Source organism: Henckelia pumila, chromosome 4 (assembly GCF_033568475.1).
Source record: "Henckelia pumila isolate YLH828 chromosome 4, ASM3356847v2, whole genome shotgun sequence".
NCBI classification, from domain to species: Eukaryota; Viridiplantae; Streptophyta; class Magnoliopsida; order Lamiales; family Gesneriaceae; genus Henckelia; species Henckelia pumila.
This window is the reverse complement of record NC_133123.1, coordinates 8,684,548-8,710,111: the sequence shown is the minus strand read 5'-3', so window position 1 is coordinate 8,710,111 and position 25,564 is coordinate 8,684,548. Positions and strand designations below refer to the sequence as shown.

Sequence of the window (25,564 nt, the reverse complement as noted above, 5' to 3'; positions counted from 1 at the left end):
AAAAAAACTTATTTTTTCATAACATGATATTATATATTAATATATACACAATAAAAATATATAAACAGTAAAATAAAAATTCTTACTTGTTGAATATTTTTGACTTCTTCTTGTATTTTGGAGCGTCGGAAAATATAGAGAACCTTCGAGCGATCGTGCTGATAACGTGTTGTGAAAAAGTAAAAATTTACGGTAAAAAGTAAAAACTCAAAAACTCAAAATTTATCAAATTCTACACTTTATAAAATTTTTCTCTCTTCACAATTGTGTTTTTCTACACAAATGGAGAGACCTATTTATAGATCTCAATTAGAGATTAGTCAAAAATTAATACATCATTAATTACATCATCACACACTAATTTTCAATATTTTACAACTCAATTTTCAACTTTCAACCTTCAACATTCAACAATAAATAATAATATATATTTATATATATTTTCAACATTTCTATTATTATTATTATTATTATTATTATTTTTCCTATCAATTCACCTACTACAGACGAGTTGGACAGCTCCGATGGTAACTATTGCACATATTTCTTGAAACTTGAAACTTAACCAGGATTCGTCAGCTTTCGTACTTTTCATAACCTTGGTTTTTACAGTCAGACATTCAAATTCTACCTTCGATACCATCATTCTTGATTTCCGTCTCTTCGAAGTAGTGAGTGGGCCTATGGATAACATTATTTAGTCATTTTCTGGATGGAGTGGAGTGGGTAGTTTGTCGTGGAAACACAGAACTTGGTCATATGAATCTTAATCTTTTGTGCTCCATAAAGTTTCTCTCTCTCTCTCTCTCTCTCTCTCTTACTCTCTCTCTCACTCACTCTCAGCTGTGATCAAAATCACTTCCACGGATACTGGTGCTTCTTACCCAACTCGTGCGTAGGTACTTTTCTTTGATTTTCTTGTGGGTTCTGGTCAAAACAAGTATTTGATGGGTTACATACTAGGTATGGATTCAAGTTCTTGTTTTTTATGGTGGATTTGAAGTTTTGTCTGTGATATTTGACTGTGGCATGCTTTGGAAGGTCTCTTGTTACGGTTTCTTGCGATGGTGGAAAAATAAAATCTTTGGATAGAGTCGAGAAAAGGGATTGTGGCAATTTTAATCTCAAAGGGATTCGATTCATGGGAACGGAAAGTAGCTGCAAGAGCATAGTTGTGGTTTAGGAGGGATTTGGGAAGTTGAATTTTCTGAAATATGAACGCTGTTATAGAATCAAGGATATGGATTTGTGGGTTGGCTTAGAATATATTATTTTTCGGGCAACTATAATTTTTAAGGGATTGGATTCTTGAAATGGAAAGTAATTGCAAAAGCATAGTGTGGTTTAGGAGGGATTTGAGGATCGAAGACAATCCTGCTTTAGCTGCTGCTGCTAGGGATGGGAGTGTATTACCAGTTTTTATATGGTGTCCTAAAGAAGAAGGCCAATATTTACCCGGTCGAGTTTCACGTTGGTGGCTTAAGCAATCTCTTATTCATTTGGAGCAATCTTTGAAATCTCTCGGGGCCGAATTGGTGCTGATCAAAGCACAGAGCACTCTTTCTGCTCTATTGGATTGCATAAGTGCTGTTGGGGCTACAAAAGTCGTATTTAACCATCTCTATGGTTAGTTTTTCAGAATCCTTACTTTTTTGGCTTATTATGTATTATGCACTCATAGATGATTTGGTCTTTAAATATATATATATATTTTTCTTGGCTAAATATATATGCATTATCCAGTTTGATTTGTGGGATTGTGGTCTACCACGCAGTTCATGGTTTTCTTAGAGTCCAGAACCTCTATCATTCGTGCGCCAGGTTTCTGTTGAAAGTTAAAATTCCCCTAACAAGGCTTAATAAATAATATTTTTTTAGTCGGGTGATATATACATTTGACCTTATATACAAGTGTAGTTGATTTAAAATCTTCATATTGAAATGTGTCTTTTTTCAGATTTTGTTGGCACTTTCTTTGATTCTTAAATCTGGATTTGTTGTGTTCCATCTAGATCCTGTTTCACTTGTCCGTGATCACAATATTAAACAAAAGTTGAGTGATATGGGAGTTGGTGTTCAAAGCTACAACGGTGAGCTATTGCACGAGCCCTGGGAAATATACAATGATGATGGAAATGCTTTTACAACATTTAACGCGTTTTGGAATAAATGCTCAGACATGCAAATGGAACCTGCTACACATATTCCTCCCTGCCAATTGGTTCCAGCTGCAGGTAATAACTCTTTCCTTTTGTTTTTGTATCAATCTTGCTTTCCTAACTAGTTATTCTATCAATTGAGCAAGAGTGGTGCATAGATGCTTAAGTTCAAATTTTGAGCTTGAGCTGAGCTTACTATGTTGTACTTGAAGTAAAGGCAAACAATCTTTACGTTTTTTTTGACAGGAAAAGTTGAGAATTGTTCTATTGAGGCATTGGGTCTTGAAGATGAATCAGAAAAGTCGAGTAATGCTTTACTGGGAAGGGGTTGGTCACCAGGTTGGACCAATTCTGACAAGGCTTTTACCGAATTCGTAGAAAATCATCTGCTCAACTACTCGAAAGATAGGCTCAGGGTTGGGGGGAACTGCACGTCCCTCATGTCCCCGTACCTTCATTTTGGGGAGTCAAGTGTAAGAAAAGTTTTCCAGTGTGTACGAATGAAACAAATAGTTTGGAAAAACGAACAAAATTCAGTTGGGGAAGAGAGTGCAAATCTTTTTCTCAAGGCCATTGGATTAAGAGAGTATTCCAGATATATATGTTTTAATTACCCATTTACTCATGAGAGATCGTTGCGGGGCAACCTGAAATTTTTTCCCTGGAACATTGACCAAGCACGATTCAAGGCTTGGCGACAGGGTCGAACTGGTTATCCACTAGTTGATGCTGGAATGAGAGAGCTCTGGGCTACTGGATGGATTCACAATAGGATAAGAGTGATAGTTTCAAGCTTCTTTGTGAAGTTTCTTCTCCTACCATGGCAATGGGGGATGAAGTATTTCTGGGATACGCTTCTGGATGCAGACCTGGAAAGTGATATCCTGGGATGGCAATACATCTCCGGAAGTTTGCCTGATGGGCATGAAATAGAGCGAATGGATAGCCCGCAGGTAAGATAGTTTCACGTTTCGTGCTATCGCTCTATATCTCAAAATTTATATTGCTTATATCTTTTAGTTTGCGGATCATGGCTGTGATATTGACGTTAGGAAGTCTGCGTAGGCTCATTCTATGTGTTTGTGGTGCACTTCACCGAAAACGTAATGATGCAAACCAAAATTTGAAAACACATTTTTTTCTTTGCCTGACAAGACTGGTTCTTCTGACTTTAGTTTAAAAGTGCCAGTTTAAGAAAGTAAACTTGGGACTCGGTTGAGCAACAGAATGGGGGAGAAATTGATTTCCAGTTGTATGTGTTTTGGTTCCTAGATTAACTGTAAGCCAATCTGGTAAATGTAAACGAAGAGAGCTCATAAACCTTGCAAGTTTTGGCTAATGGGTGAAGTGTGCAATTGTATTTAGGAATGTTTAAGGAAACCTGAAAATTTCAGGGTTCATTTGAAGGATTTCAAGGCAGTTATCAAACTTAACGTGTGTGGGGACATGATTACTGGTGTGAAAGCACACTGCGGAGACTTGGGGATACTATCAGTCCTGTACTTTGGTTAGAACTTAGAATTGCATTGAGGGTGATCTCTGTACCGTCCGCCTTGTGTTATTTCGGTGATCGTAAACTCTATCCCTCATTGAATATGGCAGGAATATATGAACAACTTTTAATTCTGGACTGTTGGGTATTACGGTCTGTTAAAACTTAAAATAGCTAAAATGTTATCCTGCACTCAACAGAGTTCTTAGGCAACCTTCACATTCATTAGGTTCTGAGCATGACATTAACTGGTTCTTTGGAAGCCCCATTACTTTATATACAGTTCTGAAATCAATTTTCTCTTGATTCATGTTCCAGGTTCAGGGATTCAAGTTTGATCCAGATGGTGAATACGTGAGGCAGTGGTTACCCGAGTTAGCACGAATCCCAACCGAGTGGATTCATCATCCATGGGACGCTCCTCTTACCGTGCTCACATCTGCCGGCGTAGACTTGGGGTCCAACTACCCTAACCCTATAGTCGACGTAGATTCGGCAAGGGTTGGCCTAACAGAAGCCATATCAATCATGCACAGGAACGAAGCAGCAGCAAACACCAATGGAACAGACGAAGTCGTCTTTGATAACTCTGAGACCTACGCCAGTTCGTCCATCCCTAACGTGGTTGTGAAGGGACGGACTCCGTTTTCAGCCATTTCATCTTACGACCAAAGGGTGCCGTCTATGCAGAATTCAAGAAGCAAGAAGAGACAGGAACGGGGCAAAGATGAAGGGAATTTGCATGGAAGAAGCGATGGCTCGAAAATGGAGGAGGATTTGTGCTCCACAGCTGAATCTTCTTCGAATAAAAAACGGCCAACCAGCAGTAGATATTCATTCTCTGTTCCCCAATGTGGTTCGACAGTATCCAAGGGCTCATCAGCACAGGTTCAAGATTCCTCTGATCCCATGGACAGATGGCAAGACGAAATCGACTCCGGAAAGATGATGAATGAAAATGGTACGTAGAACAAGCTGTAAACTGCATGCCTTTTTCATCAATTGAATCGGGAGGTTTATATATTAACTCTGGTCTGTGCATGTATGCAGGATCCACGCATTTGCATGCTTCAAGAGATCAAGAGGAGGAAAGATCATAGATTTGATCCAAATGAGAGATTTTTGTTCTGGTGTGTATTGGTTCTCTTGTGAATTAGTGCTTCACACCTAAATAATAATACGTTTTTGTACGTGCATTTTATTTAGAATTAAGATGGTGTAATTAGGATTAAACATACGCTATATTTACAACCTACATTAGCATATTTGCTCTTTATTATGCACTACATATATTTTATGTATTTAGATTAATATTATTATATGTTTCAAGTTTAGAACCTTCAATTTTTTGAAAATCCCTTTATAAATATCTTCTTTTTTAAATCTTTAAATCTGAAAAAACATTTCACGGACTATTTTGTAAATTCTTTATACATAGCTTCTTGGAGTATTTCGAACAAAAGATTAACCGAGTATCAACCAACATATAATCATGATGATGTATGTTAAAGCTCGATAAGATAATATTTTATTTAGAGCTTAATATATTCGAGTTGTTTATAATTCTGCATTTCTGCTAAAAGCCTAATTTTGGCAGCCATTGACGAATGACGACACCTCTGCTGGTATTTTATCAGATTTCATATCTGCATACATACTGTTAAAGAACCATGAACTTTCTTTAAGCAAAACATTGAGATAGTATTTATATATATATATATATACAAATACAAAGAATATACAAAATTTTTCATGGTAATGTCCAATATTTTTTTATATCAAACGCAATGCTCACACTTGCATGGGATAGATCCCCCTTAAACCACGGGAAGCTTGTTCCATATTTCGTTATGTTCCACATAAAAAAGATCAATATCGAGGGGACTCGTTTTTACGATGCGAAATCTGATGTATTTTTCCTCATATGTTATAACCAAGTTTTAGTTTTTGCATTTCCAGTGGATGATATCAAATTTCATTAAGATGTGATTGATTCATATCATCTAATTGTAGTGTTTAGATCCCTGAATTGTAAATTCATTCTGCTTGGATGAGTGGATTTGGGCTAATTTGGATTTCATATCCACAATCCAAATCCACTCCATTTGTTAGAGTAGCCCATGAATTTGAGATTTCAAATATGTTAGATTTGACCAATGAATTTGTATCCTAACAATTAGCGAATTTGAATCTTTCCTTACGCTCGTTCATTTGAAATCTTCTCCACTTGTTTTCTTCTTTCGTTTCTTCTTCACGACGGCGCCTCTCACCTCAGATGCAGGCATGGAAGGGGATTTACGCTCGCCATTCTTTCTTGTTGCCATGTTTGTTTGTACGTATAATATATAGATCCACCTCGATTTTTATTTATTAATATATATTTTTTTTCATATTTGAGTTATTAACAATCCTCTGTTAATTAATTTTCATTAATATGGGATGGATGCTTGTGTTTATCGGTCCATTTTTGCATCTACATGTGCAATTGCACCCAAGCTGGTTTGCAGTTTCTGTTTGAATTAATCGGAAAAATCTATATGTTCCCTTTGTTTGGGGTTTCGATAATCATGTTGATCCAACTCCTCCATTTTTTTTTCTCACCATTATTTGCTTGTTTGAACTAATCAAGATGGATGCCTGTGTTTATCGGTCCATTTAAATATTATTTTTGAAATTCCTCTTTGAAATTTTATTTTATTCGAAGCAAGAGATTTAAAAAAAAGATTCAATTGATTTGAAATTCATCCTTAAATCCAAATACTTCTATTCAAACAGAACTTCATTGACTTGTTTAAATGAAAAAAACTGAAATTAATTTCAAATCCACTCTATTTCAAACCATGTAATTTCGATAATAATTATTATGATAAATTTCAAATACATCCATGTATGCATCGATATAAACTTATTCTTAAATCTGTACATCCGAATCAAATACACAAATTCCAACGCAACCTAATATATAACATTTGGATATACAGATATTACTTAAAGTAAAGCATAGACCATTCCGAACATATGAATGTATGATAGTCACAATCCGACAGAGCATAGATTGTCCTTTGCTTTGTATCTACATATTGTTCCTGCTAGCTCATTGATCATATATATAGTTTGAACCCCTTGGCTTTCCTCAAAAGACGTTTGAAATGAGGCCACAAATATTCTACTTCCTCCTTTTTATAAATAATGAGGCCACAAATATTCTACTTCCTCCTTTTTGTAAATAATAATAATAATAGTAAGAAGAAGAAGAAAAATAGTAGTAGTAGCAGCTTCTAATTCTTACGGAATATATGGTAGATAAAAAGTAGTTCGTCAAGTTGAAAAGGGCGTTTGTGTAAATCTAAAATCTAATTCATAATTTTGAACATTATTTAATTTCGCTGCATTTAAATCTTTTGACAATTGTTTTAATTGGGATAAATTAAAAGGAACCTATGCAAGTATGCAGTTGTTGAGCGAGTTTTATGAAACTTTCACAAAAATATGTTATATGTATATACCTGAGAAAATAATCAAAAGATAAATAATGTATGTTCAATAATTTCTAATATTTATTTATGGATATATAGATATTATTTTTGAATTGGTAATAATAATTCGTGGGTCGTATGTGAAACTTAGAGATTCATAAAAATACTTGTATATATCTGAATTGAAATTTTTACTCGTTGAAAGTCGTTCTAGTTTTAACTTTTAAGCGAAAATCTTTAAGGACAGACAGTCTTTAAATCAACACAAAACTCTGTACAAGTCAATTTTGTATATCAAAAGGTTTTTTCCCCATTGATTTACTAAGATGTACTGATTAATAGTAAATGAATTAATCCATATACTTAATTATTTCAAAAAACAAATCCATAATAATATTTTATATTATATTAAAATTATATGCTCAAAATCAAATTTTATCCGATATTCGTCAAAGATATCACAAGATCACAAAAGTTTCAATTCGTGGACCACACAAATAAGTTGTGCATGTGGACTATTGAATAAATATATAAGTTGCTTCAACATATATATACAAGTTGTGTTACCCCAATTGACACATTTTTTTAAAAAAATATTTTTTGCTAAGATATTGATATGAACATTTGAAAAATATTTGTTTATTCGACAATACATGAGATGTTTATGCAAACATTTGAAAAACGTTGAACGTTATGTAATATTACATGAGAATTTTACATTTTAAAAGAAGGAGAAATATTGATGATAGGAGGACATCAACTAGTTATTGATGAGAAGCTATTTGCCAATCTGATCTATTTTTGATCAGAAACTTGTTCTGATGGTAGTTGACAAAGAAAACAGATCGACGAATAGCTTATCACCAATAACTAGTAAATGACTCCCGATGTATAAGTATCAATACTTATCAACTCCGTACTATTTTCAAAGGGGAATACTGGAGCTAGCGTTGAGAATTTAAACGGAATTTTGACGGCGTTATGATTCTCCGACCCAACTGTAAATGTACGGAATCATAGGATTGGTGGTTGATAATTAATCTTCTTTTAACTTCCCATCAATATTATATATGCTAGCCTGCCCACACATATGTTATATGTGAATAAAATAATATTAGTGTTCTTCTGGACATATGTTTAAAATCAAATTAATTTACATGTTCCTAAATCCTAATTTTATAAATTTAATTTTTACCCTAAAGATACAGATCTTGAGTTCATGAACACTTTGTGATACGAAGTTATTCTATTGATCAATAAAAAAATGAAGTGTTTCGATGATAATTACTCCAGTTAGTAAAAGAAGAGTGTATTGTGTAATTATTTTTATTTATTTTCATATGGCTTTCCATTAATTAATTCTATCTCTACGTTGATAAATTTTAAAATTTGTGAAATACCTTCTCATCATCATATTCAACTGCTTGGTACTTGGTAGGATTTAATTTTTTTTTTAAATAAATTACCTCCTCTTATTATTCATACTCCATTTTCCATCGCTAATATTTTGCTATTTTAGTTATTTTTACGACATATGTTTAAGATCGTTTTCCTTATTTTCAATGTTTATTGGCCGTTTGAATTACTAAGGATATTTATATTTATTTTAATTTGTTATGCACAGATCTTAAAAGTATTCACTGCTGAATAAAATATTCCATATATTTAGATGTGTATTATTATTATTGTTGTTGTTGTCAAGTATATATTCCCTTCCTGCTGGCTAAAATTCAGGGAGCGCCGTTTCGTAAGGCATATGTTGTAAGAAATTAAAGACTCTTTTAGTTAAAAGTTTAGGCTTATGACTTGTGGAAAATTCGGTTCTATCCCATGGGAGGATAGGTGGGGGATAGGTGAAAACATGTGATTGGCTCAAATGATGTGGACCCCACATGATTGATATGGGCCCATATGATTGAACCAATGAGGGAGTTCCACCTATCCCATGAGATAATACTCATAGGGTAGGGTCGAACTTACTAGGGATGGCAATTTCCTCCGAACCCGATGGAGAACCCGAAATCCGACCCGAACGGAGGAGGGTATGAAGGCATTTTTGGATCCGATTAAATAAATGGATAAATGGGTATGAGGATCTCGTAAATGGGGATGGAGGAGGATGTAGTGGTATCCTACCCATACCCGATCCGATACCCGATTATATATATATATATATATATATATATATATATATATATACACACACACATATTAATTTATATTAAATAAATGCTGATTTAATTTTTTTTTTTTGAATTATGTTAGTTGGATGAAATAATGAAAATTATTAATATAAAACTAATGCTATTTTTTAGAAGTTTTATTTTTTATATAAGTCTTTGGTTGTAAATTTTCTTTGGTGTTTTATTTTTTTATTATCTTAAAAATTTTGATATAAAAATTTAGTAAATAAGTATAGTTTTATCAAATAATTAAAATTTTAAAAAATTTATTTTTATGAAGTATATACAATAAATGGGTATATGGGTAGGGTATGGATATCCGATCATCCGACGGATATGGGGATGAAGATGAAATTAAATATCCAATGGGTATGAGTATGGGTATGGGTATGGGGATGGAGGCACGATATCCTACCCATACCCGATCTATTGCCATTCCTAGAACTTACCCTCATCCATCATTATTTTATTACTAAAACTTATCAATCTTTGTCATAATATAATAATTAGGCCCAAAACATTTTAAAACATGGTTTGATTCTATGGAGTAACATGCATGGTGACAGCATAATATAATTAACTTCGGAATAAAAACATATGATTTTGATATGGGAGCAATGAGCTAGTATGGATGGATCTATTAAGGGGCAAGGGGGATGATCCTTGAGTTTTGATATAAAGGTACAAGTATGCCATTAGATTTTAAAACTAAAATTATACACATAAAATTAAGCAATGATCTAGAAGTAAAAGTTTACCACTCCGTCGTCATTTAAGAATTGTTTTCTTAATCGAATGGTAGATGAATATATGAATGATAGTTCAATTACTTGTATTGAAAATGATATATTTTTTAGTTTGTTCGTGTCTCGATTATATATGTCACATTTTTTTGTCTTCTCAAATATACAGACTTATATAATATATTTATTAATCTTGATAGTTCAGTTATTTGTATTGAAAATGATATATTTTTTAGTTTGTTCGTGTCTCGATTATATATGTCACATTTTTTTGTCTTCTCAAATATACAGACTTATATAATATATTTATTAATCTTGATAGTTCAGTTACTTGTATTGAAAATGATATATTTTTTAGTTTGTTCGTGTCTCGATTATATATGTCACATTTTTTTGTCTTCTCAAATATACAGACTTATATAATATATTTATTAATCTTGATAATTCAGTTACTTGTATTGAAAATGATATATTTTTTATTTTGTTCGTGTCTCGATTATATATGTCATATTTTTTTGTCTTCTCAAATATACAGACTTATATAATATATTTATTAATCTTGTTTCTATTTTTTTTACTAATATACTCCTATTAAATATGTTTTTAAAAACGTGTAACTATTTTTTGAATGAATCAAGTAAGGATAAGATATGAATTTGTGTGTAAATTTATTTTTCCAATGATTTTTCTTAATTTGTAAATTAAAAAAAAAAACATGTTTATATAATTGGAACAAATGAACTATTTTTTTTATATATTTGATTTTTTACCTTCTCTCGATTAAATTCTTAGATCCACCCTTGATAAGTTTTACTCATTTATGTGAGTATCATAATGGATGGTAACTATATCAAAACAATTTAATAACCTATGAAATTTATTATTTTTTTTATATTATTTCAAATGAATTAGATATGCCATTCATGAAACACGATGATTTCTTATAGAATAATTTTATGTTTTTTTAAATATATATATATATATATCGAAAATTTAAATTTAAAAAATGATAGCAATAGTACTTTATTATAAAAATTTTAACGTATTATATAATAATTTGTTTAAAAAAAACGTATTATATATATAATAATAAATAAATTTAATGCACAACAGACTCTTAACTCCTGAACAGAAACTCCGTCAACTCTAACAGAATATTCGACCCATAAATCCAATAAAGTTAAGCACCCAGCCCGTTGCGTTCCCCGCAAACAAAAACACTGCGCCTCATGAACAAACAGCTAGACAGAGACTACACAGTGTGCGAGGAGATTGGTCGGGGCAGATACGGCGTCGTTTTCAGGTGCCTCTCCGCCGCGACGGCGGAATGCTTCGCCCTGAAGTCCATCGACAAGCGCCTCATCCAACACGACGCCGACGATAGCCACTGTCTTCGCAACGAGGCCAAGCTCATGCGCCTCGTCTCCGATCATCCCAATGTGCTCCCTGTTTTCGATGTTTACGAGGACGATGATTCTGTCTATATTGTGTTGGAGTATTGCGGTTCCTCGGATCTCTATCAACGGATCACTGCCCGACCCGTTTTCTCTGAGGAAGAAGCCCACCGTGTTATGGTGAGCTAGTTTTAGTTTCTCTTTGCCACAATTTTTTTGTGTGTGTTTTTTTTTTGTAGAGATGTATGAAGTAATTTGGTCTCATATGTTTTGGGACCATCTTTTCTAGGTGCCATTAATGGACGCCATAGCTCATTGCCACCGCCGTGGAGTATCCCACCGCGACATCAAACCGGACAACATTCTGTTCAACAACTACAACCAGCTGAAGCTGGCCGATTTTGGGTCGGCTGAGTATTTCCACAGCGGGATTCCAATGTCCGGCATTGTGGGGACACCGTACTATGTCGCCCCAGAGGTGGTGGCAGGCAGGGACTATAATGAAAAAGTCGATGTGTGGAGTGCAGGTGTCATTTTGTACATAATGTTGGCCGGGATCCCTCCTTTTTACGGGGACTCGGCGAAAGACATCTTTGAAGCTGTGAGCAGGGCGAATTTGAGATTCCCCAAGAGCGTTTTCGGGTTGGTTTCGTCTGAAGCCAAGAATTTGTTGAGAAAGATGCTTTGCAAGGATGTGTGCACAAGGTTTTCCGCCGAGGAAGTTCTGAGTAAGTGATTTTTAAAGACAATTCTGTTTCAAAACTGAGGTTGTGGGCTTTAAAACGACCTTCGAGCATATCAAATGTGAGCTGTAATTTGAACTATGTTGCTATGTTTCCCGTTTCTTGCAGAGCATCCATGGATGATCGACGGCGGAGACACCATACCGGTGTGTTTTCAACCTTAAGAAGACGATTTTAAGTCGAGTGAGCGCGTGTATTATATATACAGGCACCCTTTTGTTCATATAACCGTGTGTGTAACTTTATAACAAAGCATTAATAGAACTGTGCCAGTACCGGAACTTTAATGGCCTGAGGTTAGTCCCGAGCAACTGCGGCAACCTTCCGTCCAAGGTAATGCCAATGCATTAACTTGACTTTTATGTATGTAACGAAGTTTTGTGATTATAAATTTTAGGTTAAATCTCCAAAAGTACCTACTATACTGTTTGTGCGAAAGCATCGATGGTTTCAAGATCCCTGTGTATATTAGGTGTTTTGTGACATGATAAATTTTAGGTAAAAACTAGAAAGTAATTCACATAAATTATCTTCATGGAATTGGAGCCTGGACCGTGGCACATTCTCATTTTTAGTCATATTTAAAATACAATATCATTCAGAATACCTCTTAATAGGATATACCTTTGTGCTAATGGTATTCCGGTATATATACTTATATAAATCAAACTGAATGAATCTAATGATCGCGTAATTCTCTTTATATCAACTTGGAATATATTTTGGAATAAACATTTTAAATAGAATAAAAAATTAAGGCTATGTTTGGTATGGATGATGAGATAAATAATATATAGATAAGTAATGTATTGTAATAAAAAATAAATAAGAAATGATAGTGAATGTAATATTTGATTTGATTGATAGATTATAGTTGATTTGATTTGATTGATTAAATTATATATAAAAATGATAAATTACCATTTTATCCTTTTAATAATAAATAAAATATAAATAATATTATTTATAAGGGGTAATATAGTAATTTAAATTCAATGATTTGATTGATGTAAGATAAATAATTAATGATTTGATTGATGTAAAATTATAATTAATAGAAGGATAAATAATATGATGAGAAGAACGTAAGATTAGGCAGGATAAATTTATACAAGGATTATTAATAATCCAACCAAACATAGCCTAAAGGAATTGGATTTCTTAATCATGTTTGTGCTAAGATTCCACGTCTAAATTTTCTGGCGGGACACATCAGTACATAGATTCCATATACATGTTCTGGTGCGATTGATTGTATATGGTGACTTGTTCGTTTATAAAACATGAATATAAAAACAATATTAATTAATTTAGTACAGAGAAGGGTTCTTGATTGGAATCCAGAGACTTCTATGTATGAAAATGGGTGCAAAAAGTTTTTCTAGGAGAGTACGGACCCCAAAGTTTTATTTCACTTATTCAATTTCATGTTGAAAAATTTACGAATTAAAGTTTCAGTAAATCATATCAAGTTATGAATTTTGCCAAGAAGCTCATACGTTTGTCGCAGTCCCCCGGACGACCAAGAACATTCAACAAAAAGCTAAACCAACAACAGCAGTGGCCACAGGTGATGATTATACAGAGAAAACTCACAAAAACATTCACTAAAACCATTTTACGATCAACAAGAGAAACACTTTACATCATACAGAGACAGATTTAGACAAGGTGTTTCGACATCTCGGTATTTACCTCTTGCGGCATGCATGAATGCATCACAAAAGATCCAACTCCCCCAATAGATTGGGAAACTACACGAAAGGTTGAAATTAATTATTACAGTCCTCCCAGTTTTCTTCTGGCGAGATATCCTTCTACACATAATTCTGGTCTTCTCTAGCACCCAGGGGAAACCGATGGTCAAAGCCGAAGACAGTGCTCATCTCCCAATGGCGCCACCCACTAAACTTACATGTGTTTTTTTTGTTTAGGAAAATCGATTTCATCCTATTTTTCTACCAAGAAATGACTGCAAAGATAAATGAAACTGGAATTAATATTGTTGCTTTGGTCTGAAAAGGGGAGATATACTTTCCTGAAAACACCGACAACAAAACGCGCCATTAGAGGGGTGACCATCTTTAGTTCACAAGATTAGATTCACTCCATAAATTGTGCGTGTTTCAGGATTCCACATTAATTAACGCAATAGGCATATCTCACTTCATGCATTATAGAAAGTAGAAACATCCAACGCCATAGAGGAGTAAAATGAAAACAGAACATATGCACAGAATGAGTGGTATGAATATTGAAATTATCGAAAACTACTGATAACATTGATTTAGGCATAAGTTATACATGACTAAAAGTTCGAAGAGATGATAAAGAATAATGATGGTATTTCATAATTAACTAACACAAGATTAATGAAATAAATAGGTATATGGTATATTTACAATGGGTTCACTGTTCAGCATAACCTGTGAAACTAGTGTGTCAAGTATCAAGTAGAAGTAATATTGTACCTTCATTTTCGGTTGCGGAGTGGCCGGCTTAGTTGTAGTTGTACTCCCAAATCCAAATTTAGGCTTCTTCTCAGCTGGCTTTAATATTTGGAAAGAGCACATCAGAGTCTCGTCAACGCTCATCATTGCTCCAGCATTGTCAAATTCTCCACAGTAATTAGGTGCCGAGAATATTGTAACGAGTTGTCTATCAGCAAAGAACTCGTATCCATCCTCAACAACCTGTAATAATAATGATGACCAAATGATAACCAGATTTCCGTATTCATATCAACAAAACAAATTAGGTAATAAAGCAAGACCAAACCTGGTGGGCACGACAAACAAGATCAAGATCGTGCTTTTGAAGAAATTCTGTCACCCTATCCATACCAAAGGTATATGACACTCCCCTATCATTCATACCCCATCCCCGGACTTCTTTACTCGGATCAGACCAAAGAAGATCGCATAATAAACCAGTTTCAGGAACATCAGTAGGACGATGTAGATTTCTAACTTGCTCCAAATCTTGCAGATCAGGAGAAAGTCCTCCATGCATGCACAATATCTTTTCATCTATTAGAGCCGCAACAGGTAGACAGTTAAAACAATCCGTAAATATTTTCCACAGTCGTACGTTAAATCTTCTTTTGCACTCGTCATAAAATCCATATATACGATTCACCGATGCACATTCATGGTTGCCCCTTAGCAAGAAGAAATTTTCAGGATATTTTATTTTATAGGCGAGTAGAAGGCAAATTGTTTCTAAACTTTGCTTTCCACGATCTACATAATCCCCCAAGAATAAGTAATTAGACTTCGGCGGCAACCCCCCATATTCGAACAGTCTGAGAAGATCAGAATATTGACCATGAATATCCCCTGTAAAATATGTTACCAGAATAAGCAAGACCAAAAAATAATAACAGCTTGATAGAAAATAGATTAAACATAACCTTGAATTAATCAACGGTGATCAGCTATAAAACTGGATTGAGGGAAAAACGAGGCAAGAGGTGCATGTGCTTGACTTCTACGTGGAAAACCAAGAAATGATGATACGGATGGAATGATAAAAAAAAACTACCACCTTGACTTCTACCAAATGAACACATGAGACAATCTTTAAAACAAGAAATCATCCCAAGCAAGTATTAAATAAGTATGCATTCAGTACTAATTGCACTCAACCTGAAACCCAGTTATGGACAAAAAAATTAGTGAGGACTACATGCTCATTAAGAATACTCTGGCACGAAGTACCGTTGGGCTAAAATGATTAACTGAATAAACTACCAATCACAAACACAATTTGCCACACTATAGAAGACAACTGGGAACCTGCGGGATTTATCTAGAAGTATACCAATGCTCTTTCCCTGAACTGTTCCAACATGAGAATATGAGGATGGAACATTAACAAATTTCCAAAACCACAGGAAAATATTCAGAAAAGGAAGTAAAACGACAAAACATGTGTACAGTTACATAGTGATAGAAACACAAACAGCACCACTTCAAAGCATTCTGTCACGCGCCATGCAATCTATCCGATTTTAAAAATGAAAATTTCCAGTATTCCAGCACAAGAAAAGAGGCATTTATACTACAAATTTCACATCTAACCCCAAGATTTTTCGCAATAAAGCCATAGCTGATGCAACTCATGATTGTCATATAGAAGAGTGACAATAATTTATTAGGACCTTAGTAACTGTTACAAGTAAATATTTTAGAAGAACAAACATCGTTTGAGCCAATGATCTGTGAAAAGCAGGGAGTGAAGCGTCTACCCCTTCCTTATAACCTAATAAAAGGTGCTTCGCAAACAAATGATAAGTCTCCCACCGACTCAGTGGTTGAATTACTAAATTATTTGAAGTCTTGGAACTCTATAATTCCACAAATATGTTTAAAACAAGAAGCAGACAGTATTAGTAGTTACTCCCACATCACCATCAAACCCCAACACCATGATCCTTTCCCATTCAAATTTTTCCGCATTTGCCAACACAACAAAGTTTGGACCGAATTATCCGTCAAAAGAAGAGCAGCAAGTTAATAGTGTTGTAAAAAAAGTTGGTTCATTACAAATTTAAACGATTAAAATCAATTCATTTAAATCAAACAAATATGTCAAAATATGAATTTATCAGAAACATATATTAGTCCAAGTCAAAATTTGTGTTCTTTCTATGAGTAATATTTTGGGTCGTAAGTAGCTTTGCAGTTTAAAACCTAAAAAACTTAAATTGGAGGATGCCACATCCTCAAATTATGCCTTCCTATATTTAGCAATGAACTTTTTTCGCACAAAAAGGAAAAAAAAATTATGTCAAACGTATTAATAAAAAGAGCAGCACATAGGGTAACATCGGACAAATATTTCCAGTCAAGTATCAGAGCACTGCCAGCCATCATATTTGAGCATCTCACACAAGGCTGAACAATGGCCTCCATACAACACCCCACTAACAATGTAAAAGAAAGGGCAGGATTTGTAGATTCCGTTCTCATGAAATATGTCTTGCATGCTGGCGAATACAGCTATGTTTCAGAAAAGATTCCACTGGTCCTTCCACAAATCATAATCATTGTAATTATACTTTTTCCTACAATAAGAATCATCGACACCCTTATGGAGCAATAAACATACAAGAAGTGAAAGTACAAAGAGTTTCTAGCCTCCAATTGTTAAACTTTTAGACCCAAGCCAACCAAATAAAACCCCTTCCACAAGCTCAAGCTTAACGTTACACATGAATCCATTGTTTTCATCTAGTACAAAGTGATAGAACAACATCTCATGATTCTCGGGAGAGACAAATCTTCAAAGATAGCTGTCATTACGCGGTCATACACCTAATGTGGAATTTCTCACACAAAAATCTCATACTTAAAAACGAGAAATTCACACTCATAAATGATCAATCCTTCTCAACAATTAAAAACAGATATGCACTATGCATCCAATTTAATCTTTTATCAATAATATTCCACTTCAAGTAAAAAAAAAAAGAGTTCAAGACAGGAAAATTAAATTGCGAAAAACAAAGAAAAAAAGAAACGCTTAAGCACAGCGAGATAATCAAGAAACTTCAGCAAGACCACCAATTAAGCAGTAAAATAAACGAAAAGAACCCCACGAGACCAAAAACCCATCTCAAAAATACTTGGAAAAATAGCCCAAATTTATAGTAAAATCATACCGCAGATCTTAATGGGTGCCTCGAGGTCGAGGAGATTAGGCTGTTTCAAGAAAATCTCTTTGGACTGCAAACAAAGCTGCTTGATCTCTGACTCGGAAAGCTGAACCTGCTTCCCAGGCTTCCCTTTCACCTCCAGCAAACGGTTGATTATGTCATCAAGTGCCGCTGAATCCATATCCCGTCCCAAAATCCAACAAATTTGGATACAAGCAAAATGAAACCAAAGAAGTTACCGATTTTTCCAGGGGTGAGAATTCCTTTTGATTTTTTCCCTTTCCCGTATAATCAAGATTGACCAAAGAACGTGGGGTATGCGTGTTCTTGGAGGGTTTAAAATGGAAGACTTTAGCTTTGGCTGCTTTAATTATTTAATGGATGGAATATTTTGTTCATTTCACATCGGAATCGCTTTTTATAAAACATTCGTGTTACTCTACGCGTCCACTTTCTTGTTTCTTTCTTTATTTTCGGGGTTTTGTTTAAAACCGCAATGTTTATATTTATTTATAAAATAAGTCGATATTTTTACATAATAATGTGAAAACAAATAAGTTTGATATAAAAAACAAATATTTTTTATAGATAGAGTTAATTAAAAGATTCGTTTCATAAAATGATAGTATCACGAAGTTTTTAAGATTTTTTTTTTCTCTTAGAAAAATAAAGCATCTAATTTCATTTTACTTTTTTGATTATGACTAGATTTTCCTTTTATTGGTGTTTTTATGGATTCCCTTTTATTATGACTAGATTTTAAAAGTTAATCGTACTTTATTTTGATATTTCTATTTCCTTTAATTTTTTTTTTACATTTTGTTAACCGACTCTCATAACACACCTATAATAATATTTTACATACATGATCATTTATAGAATATCATTTTTTGATATTTAATTGAATTTTTAAAATACCCAATCAAATTAAATAATTTTATGCCGAAATTATATGATCATTTTAAGAAAATTTGAATAATGTTATTTATTAAGGGTAATATAGTAATTTAAATTCGATGATTTGATTGTTGTGAGATAAATAATTAATGATTTGATTGATGTAAGATAAATATTTAGTAAATAGATAAATAATATGACAAACTAAACATGAGATTGGATAAGATAAGCTATCGATAGATTAATAATATGACACTTCGAACGGTACCTTTGCATCCAAAACTCAAATTAAGACAAGCTATTTGAAATCAAAAGTTTAAAGCATACATAGGGGTGAAATTAAGACACCCTATGTAAAATTAATAGTATGTTAGACCCTATGTTTTAAAAAAATTAGCATAAAAACCCCTATGAGAGGGTATAAATGTGCCCGAGTTTGTATAACATAGGGGTGAAATGTGCTACATTTTAAAAAACTGAGGGATGCATTAGCCTACTAAAATTTTTTAGAGGGTTTTATGACTTTTAGACTATTCACAGGGGAGATTAATGCAATTAGACCTCAATATGAAGGTAGGATTTTTATCATTTATGACATGCATGAAGTTATTGAGTGAAGTTGTATGTTCATGAAATGAAAGTTTATGAAGGAAATTACGATGATATGATGATGCTTCATAATGAAATGATATGTTATGATGATAAGATGATATGATGATGAAATGAAAGATGATGAAGCATGAATGAATAATGTTAAGATAAAGCATGATATGACATGTTAATGTATGAAAATGCTTTTGATGTCTTATGTGTCTTTGTGGTGGCAAACACGGGATTGGTGCTCCGGTTTGGGCTCCGGAGAGGGTCTTTCCAAACATGGCTCACGAGACAGATAAGTACACGGGACTGGTGCTCCGGGATGAGCTCCGGAGAGGGCTTTTCCAAAGAATGAATGTTATGAGGCTTAGTGTCATATGCTTGTTGATCAACAGTAACTACGAATGTGCCCATTATGAAGGTTGCCACAATTTCACATAATTCATCACCCCAAAGCGATAAGTTTTTATGTTATGTTCATGGTTTATATTCACCGTTTGATGTTGTCCAAGTTGCATGGTTTTATTTATTAGATGTTAAGTGCAAATGTTTATTTAAGAATGAAATGGTAAAGTTTTGAGAATATGCATGAAGTTTATTTTCAAGATTTAAAGTTAAGTAAGTTGATGTTCATATTTAAGTTCCTTGCATCTTTTAAGAGTTTTGAAGTTCATGTTCAAGATTTTAAGTTTAAAGGTCCATGATGTTTACGTTAAAGTTTATCAAGTTCAAGGTATCATGTTATGTATGTTCAAGCTATTTTAAGTTTAAAGTATTTTGAAGCAATAATGATATCGATATGCATATTTTAATCTTGCTAAGTCCTTTAGACTCACTATACTTGAATAGTGCAGATGATTTAGCAGTTTTGGTTTAAAAAGCTTTGGTAGCATGACTGAAGAGTCCAAGAGGCAAAGACACTGCATGACACGACAGTTCTGAAGCTCTGATGTTTTTAAAGAAAAATATTTACATATGTTTATTTACATAATGTTGTTACAATATTTATGCACGATATTTAAAAGTAAAGATTTTACTATTTTCGTTGTCAGTATTTTAAATGCTGAGTTTAGAGGGATTCAAATTTTTTGTCTTTTAAATGTTCATTTCAGTTTGATATTTTTTATGGAAGCTCCTCGATTATTTGAAATACATTTGATGTAGTAGTTTGATTACAGTAACTCACATTACCTTATCCCATTTAAATATTAGTAGTAGGTTTTGACGTATCGTATTTTAGAAGGTATTTGTTGTAGGGTTGCATCGGTATTTCTTTGACTTCGTTAACGTTCAGTCACGAGTCTTATTGTTATAAATTTATATTTTAAACTCTTTTGGAGTTAGTGTGATGCACTCCCTGTATTATTTTAAGTAAAGAAAAATTTTCTCACTCTTTTTCCGCAACTATTTTATTAAATTTTTAAAAAAATACGGGACGTCTCATCGCTGACTTGAGCATCGGAGGGTTTTCGTCGAAAAACCCCCGACGCCTCTAACTTCATATCGTGATGCAGTTGACGACTGATAAGTGCATTTGGTTTCCTAAAGCTAAGCCGTTATTTTTTCTAATTGACTGAACACACGGAAGACACTCTTCAGGGTAACAAATTTTGTGCAGCATCACAAAGTATGCTTTTTTATAGCTTACAAAATCCTAATTGAAATACTATAATATTAAACCTTACAAATTTGAGATATTAATTCTTCTAAAAGAAACCGCTAAGATCCATCAGTTGTATTTATGGCAGTAACTGTCATTTATTATCCATATTTGAATCTTGTAATCATGTCATTGAAAATTATGATATATGAAATAAAATAGAAGATTAAGGCTTTGAGAACTTAGTGAGGAAATATATTAAGTAATGTATTTCAGTAATCCTGCAGTAGTTAATGATAATAGTTGGTATGATAATTTGTTGTGAAATGAATATCACAGAGACGCGGTCATAGAAGTAAATGACAATAAAGGCTCCAGATGTGGATATCATGGGCTAAAGTGGCTCCCACCGGATTTGTACAGTGCAACACTTTTTCTCTTGAGTCATGTAGAATACATATAGTCGATCATTTTATGAGCCAAGGTTAACCATGTCCAGACCGAAATATTTGGTGCGCGTTGTTCAAATGAACTATATCCGGATAAGTTATTCTTTGTTCATTGGGATCTCATTTTCAGAAAATGGTCACGTTGTCTAGTGGACTCAATTTCTAAACCAAATTCTATAGTCCAAGGCTCAATGAAAATTGATAATTTTAACATTAGTTCATTCAATAGATCATTATAAATATTTTGGTATCAATGAGTAGTAATCAAAATACCATTCATTAGAAACTTACAAGAATGGGGATCAGTATGATGATACCATGAAAATGGTACGATAAGAACAATTGTTGAACAATCAGTAGAGATGATGTCAATAAAATGAAGAATCGAAGAGGTTAAATCAATAAGATAAAACAATAAGGCACCGTTTGGTTTGAGTGATAGTATAAGTAATCCATAGATAAGTAATATAATGTAAATTAAAAATAAATAAGAAAAAATAGTTAATACATTATTTGAATTGATGGATAGATTATAATTTATTTGATTTAATTGATGTAAAATTATTAATTAATAAATAGATAAATAATATGATGAAAATAAGGCGAAATTAATTGGGATAAGTTATACAAAGATTAATAATACATCAAACCAAACAATGCCTTAAGTGACATACAATCAATACGATGAACTATCGGTAGAGATCTGACCAATATGGAGGAACAATCAGTACCATTGAAGATACAATATCAGTCTACCAAATCATATGATACAGATAATGTGTATAATAATAAATAGGCACGTATACTGGATTTAAATATATGTTTAACTATCTTAAAATTACTTTTCTATAGAATTTCAACCAATAAGTTTAGGTTTATTTCATTCAAAAATCATAATAATTCAAACATATTTTCAAAAATTACAAAACTTGGTGGAGAGGTCTGAAATTTATGTAGAAATGTATGGTAGCTGGAATCAATCCGACCTAGCGACACGTATGGTACACGCACCGACGTGTTCGACACATGATCATAATTATTGTGGCCACGTATAATCGGCCTTTTTCCAGACATTTTACTTTGATAACATCTACAAGTTTTATGTTGAAATTTTTTTCAAAATCCAAACCGATCAATACTAATTTTGAATTATTGACTTGGTGGACAGTGGTATTTTCATGATAATAAACAGATAGTTACAACATAATTTTTATCTTATTACTAGCTTGTACTTTCTCTCTGGTACTATAGGAATAATTTTTTTCCTTGAACCAAACTCTAAATCGGTGTGAAAATATATGAAAATAAAGCTTCAACTTGCTTACCTGAAACTGTTTCTTTATGGGTGAACTTGCAGCTTGTTTTTCATGGTTTTTGGTTTGTTACTCAATTTTTATTTATGTTTTTAATTACATCCTTCACTCAAAAGTTTTATGCATATGAAAAGGTGGTTGTGTAGTCTCTATCAAATATATGAATGTATAGTCTCTTTGGTATAATACGTGGCAATGACTACCATAAATTCAACTCATAGATCTTAATGATTTATTTTGAAAGAATTAATTAATATCCTCAAAGTTGTAATGCGAATATTTCAGTATTTCAATTTAGTTTTTTTTAAGCTATAAAAAAGTATTTACTTTGGTTTTGATTTGTTTAAATGCTTATACTACTGCAAGTTAATATAATACAAGTTGGAGCTCACAAATGGTATCACAACCCCATGTTTATCATGAAAACTTTTGAGTGACAGAGAAAATTTGTTAATAGTATTCTATTAACAAAGAACAGTTTGATGGAGTTCATTCAAAGGGTACTTAAGATAATGTAAGTTCTAGAACCATGTGCTTCCAAGCTCATAATTAGAGCTGTCAAACGGGCCAACCCATGGCGGTTCGGGCCGGGCCGGGCCACTAAAAACCCACCTTTTGGCGGGTCGATGGCGGGCCGACCCACCATTCTGGCGGGCCAAAAATCCTCAACCCAACCCAACCCAAGGTGGGTTGCGGGTTAGGCGGGCCGGCCCGCGGGTTGGCTCACGACAAATAAAAATAAATAAATAAAATTATAATTAATTATAAATATCATTTCATAAATAAATATTAATAGAAATATATTAATAAAAATTTAAATTATTGATTTCATATGTGTAAATATTATATAAAGTAATTATTACAAAAAAAATTCATAACTTTTATTAAAAAAATACATATATCATAATAAAAATAAAAATAAATTAATAATCCTCCAGGCCCGCGGGCCAACCCAGGCCCGCGGTGGGCAAACCCGCGCGGGTCGCGGGCCTTGGCGGGTTGGCCCATCTAGGCCCACCTTTTGTTGGGTTGAAAAAATGTAAACCCAACCCACTTAAATTGTGTGACGGGCCGGGCCGACCCAGCGGACCTAACCCAAATTGACGGCTCTACTCATAATATTTCCCTATTGATCTTATCCTATTGACTCTTGATGAAGAAAAAAATGAACACACAATTGATTGATAGTGTTGTACCAAATTTCTTATAAATTTGATATTTAAATAATATTCTTTAAAAACTTCTGTTAAAAAAATGGGAAAAATTGCATTTTGACCCCCTATGAAACACATAAAAATAAAAAAACACTCCGTGTAAATTAAATAGGCAAAAATCACCCTTTGATATTCAGAATGAAGCTCACGTGCCCCATCCTATTTTTTTGAAAATTTTAAGGATTTTGAAATTAGGTTAAAACTATTTTACCCTTATACCTCTAATAGCAAAATATACCCATCTCCTGTGATAACATCGTTCATTATAGTTTGCTGAGGAGATTTTGAAGAAAACCCTAATCCCCAATTCACTCACCATCCACTGTGGAAGAAGCGTACGCAAATCTCTGGCGGTGTTGGCAAATTCGGTACATCTTCGGTTCTATTTCTCTTGCATTGTATGGATTTATCGATGAAGTTTGATGTATGGTATGGAGGTAAGTTTAAGCTTAACCCGAAGAGTACATATCCAAAAATAGTGTATGTTGGAGGTATTAAACATGAATTTAAAAACGTAAACTTCGACAGGTTTAACTATTCGAATTTACGTGATATGTACCGGTTGTGTGGTGGAAATAAGTTTAATGTCAAATTCTTTTACCGAATTCCTGGTATAGTGATTGAATATGGTCTGATAGAAATTTTTGGAGATGGTGAAATTTCAAATATGTACGCATTGTATAAGGATTTAGAACTGGTAACCATTTGGATAGAAGAGACAATGGTAGACCCTCTTATCATGCTAGACCCATTAGGAAACGTTGTACCTATTGAAACATTTGTTAATACCGGTCCCATAGGTTATCTTGAATATAAAACAGATGTTAATGACCAAGAAACTCCATCTACAAATGATCCAATGTTGAAAAATGCTTCTGTAGTAAATGATCCTAAAATTCCAGCCTCTCATGAAGTTCTTGAGGATGAATGTGACCAAATGAATCCTGAAAATAATGATGGTACTTGTGAGAAAGGTGATTGTTCTGGTCCTGCATTTTCTGAATTTGATAGACAAAAACAACATTTGAATGAAGATATTCCAACTTTAGATGATTTTCTCGACAATATTCCAATTTATTCTCATGCTCAAAATCCAAATCCCCATAATCTTGATTCTGAAAAAGTTTTAAGTAGTGAGGATGAAGACATTTTAGATTCTAGGGAATTCGATGACTCATCTGATGAAAATTATTCAGCTGCACCATCTGAACTTTTGGAGGATACTGAGGGGAATAGTGGTGAAGAAACATCTGCTAGAAATTTGAATGTTGAGGGTGATGTGTATCCAAAGGAAAGTGCACAGAGGAATAAGAAAAAAGATAAAAGGAAAGTTGGTGAGAAGAGGAAAGAATGTGAAACTGGAGATAACTTAGAATGGTTAAGTGAGGCAGATGATGATGATGATGATGATGATTTAAGCATGTATGGATCTGATGAAGAGGGACCTAGACATCCTACTTTCAAAGAGGGGCAAGATATGAAGAAGTTTTTCCTTGTTGTGGGAATGAAATTCAAGAGTGCACAAGAATTTAGGGAGGTTTTGAGAGATCACAGTGTTAGAGAGGGTTATGAGCTAGTGTTGAAGAAAAATGAAAGGAACAGGATAACAGGTGATTGCAAAAATGGTTGTGATTGGAGGATCCAT

At 33.5% G+C, this 25,564-nt stretch overlaps 3 protein-coding genes across 5 annotated transcripts; 2 read left to right on the top strand and 1 right to left on the bottom strand.

The window, feature by feature from the left end:
* The first annotated feature begins 596 nt into the window (after positions 1-596).
* LOC140860048 (cryptochrome-1-like) lies at positions 597-4,916 on the top strand. Its single transcript, XM_073262806.1, has 6 exons — positions 597-899; positions 1,042-1,626; positions 2,013-2,234; positions 2,406-3,112; positions 3,970-4,612; positions 4,702-4,916. The coding sequence occupies exons 2-6, from the start codon at positions 1,314-1,316 to the stop codon at positions 4,749-4,751; spliced, it is 1,935 nt and encodes a 644-aa protein (XP_073118907.1). The 5' UTR covers positions 597-899; positions 1,042-1,313; the 3' UTR covers positions 4,752-4,916.
* Positions 4,917-11,282: 6,366 nt separating this feature from the next.
* On the top strand, positions 11,283-12,517 carry LOC140867135 (phosphoenolpyruvate carboxylase kinase 2-like). Its single transcript, XM_073272208.1, has 3 exons — positions 11,283-11,627; positions 11,737-12,175; positions 12,299-12,517. Exons 1-3 carry the CDS (start codon positions 11,283-11,285, stop codon positions 12,352-12,354), a joined length of 840 nt encoding a protein of 279 aa, XP_073128309.1. The 3' UTR covers positions 12,355-12,517.
* A 1,217-nt stretch (positions 12,518-13,734) lies between these two features.
* Positions 13,735-18,238, bottom strand: LOC140859916 (serine/threonine-protein phosphatase PP1 isozyme 3-like). Of its 3 annotated transcripts, none has more exons than XM_073262534.1 (4): positions 17,856-18,237; positions 14,969-15,528; positions 14,662-14,883; positions 13,735-14,228 (listed from the first exon to the last, which is right to left on the bottom strand). In XM_073262534.1, the coding sequence occupies exons 1-4, from the start codon at positions 18,028-18,030 to the stop codon at positions 14,187-14,189; spliced, it is 999 nt and encodes a 332-aa protein (XP_073118635.1). In that variant the 5' UTR covers positions 18,031-18,237; the 3' UTR covers positions 13,735-14,186. The 3 variants fall into 3 exon arrangements, with proteins under 3 accessions (XP_073118635.1, XP_073118637.1, XP_073118634.1); XM_073262536.1 differs by having other exon boundaries at positions 13,735-14,162; XM_073262533.1 differs by lacking the exon at positions 13,735-14,228 and having other exon boundaries at positions 14,518-14,883; positions 17,856-18,238.
* Positions 18,239-25,564: the final 7,326 nt, after the last annotated feature.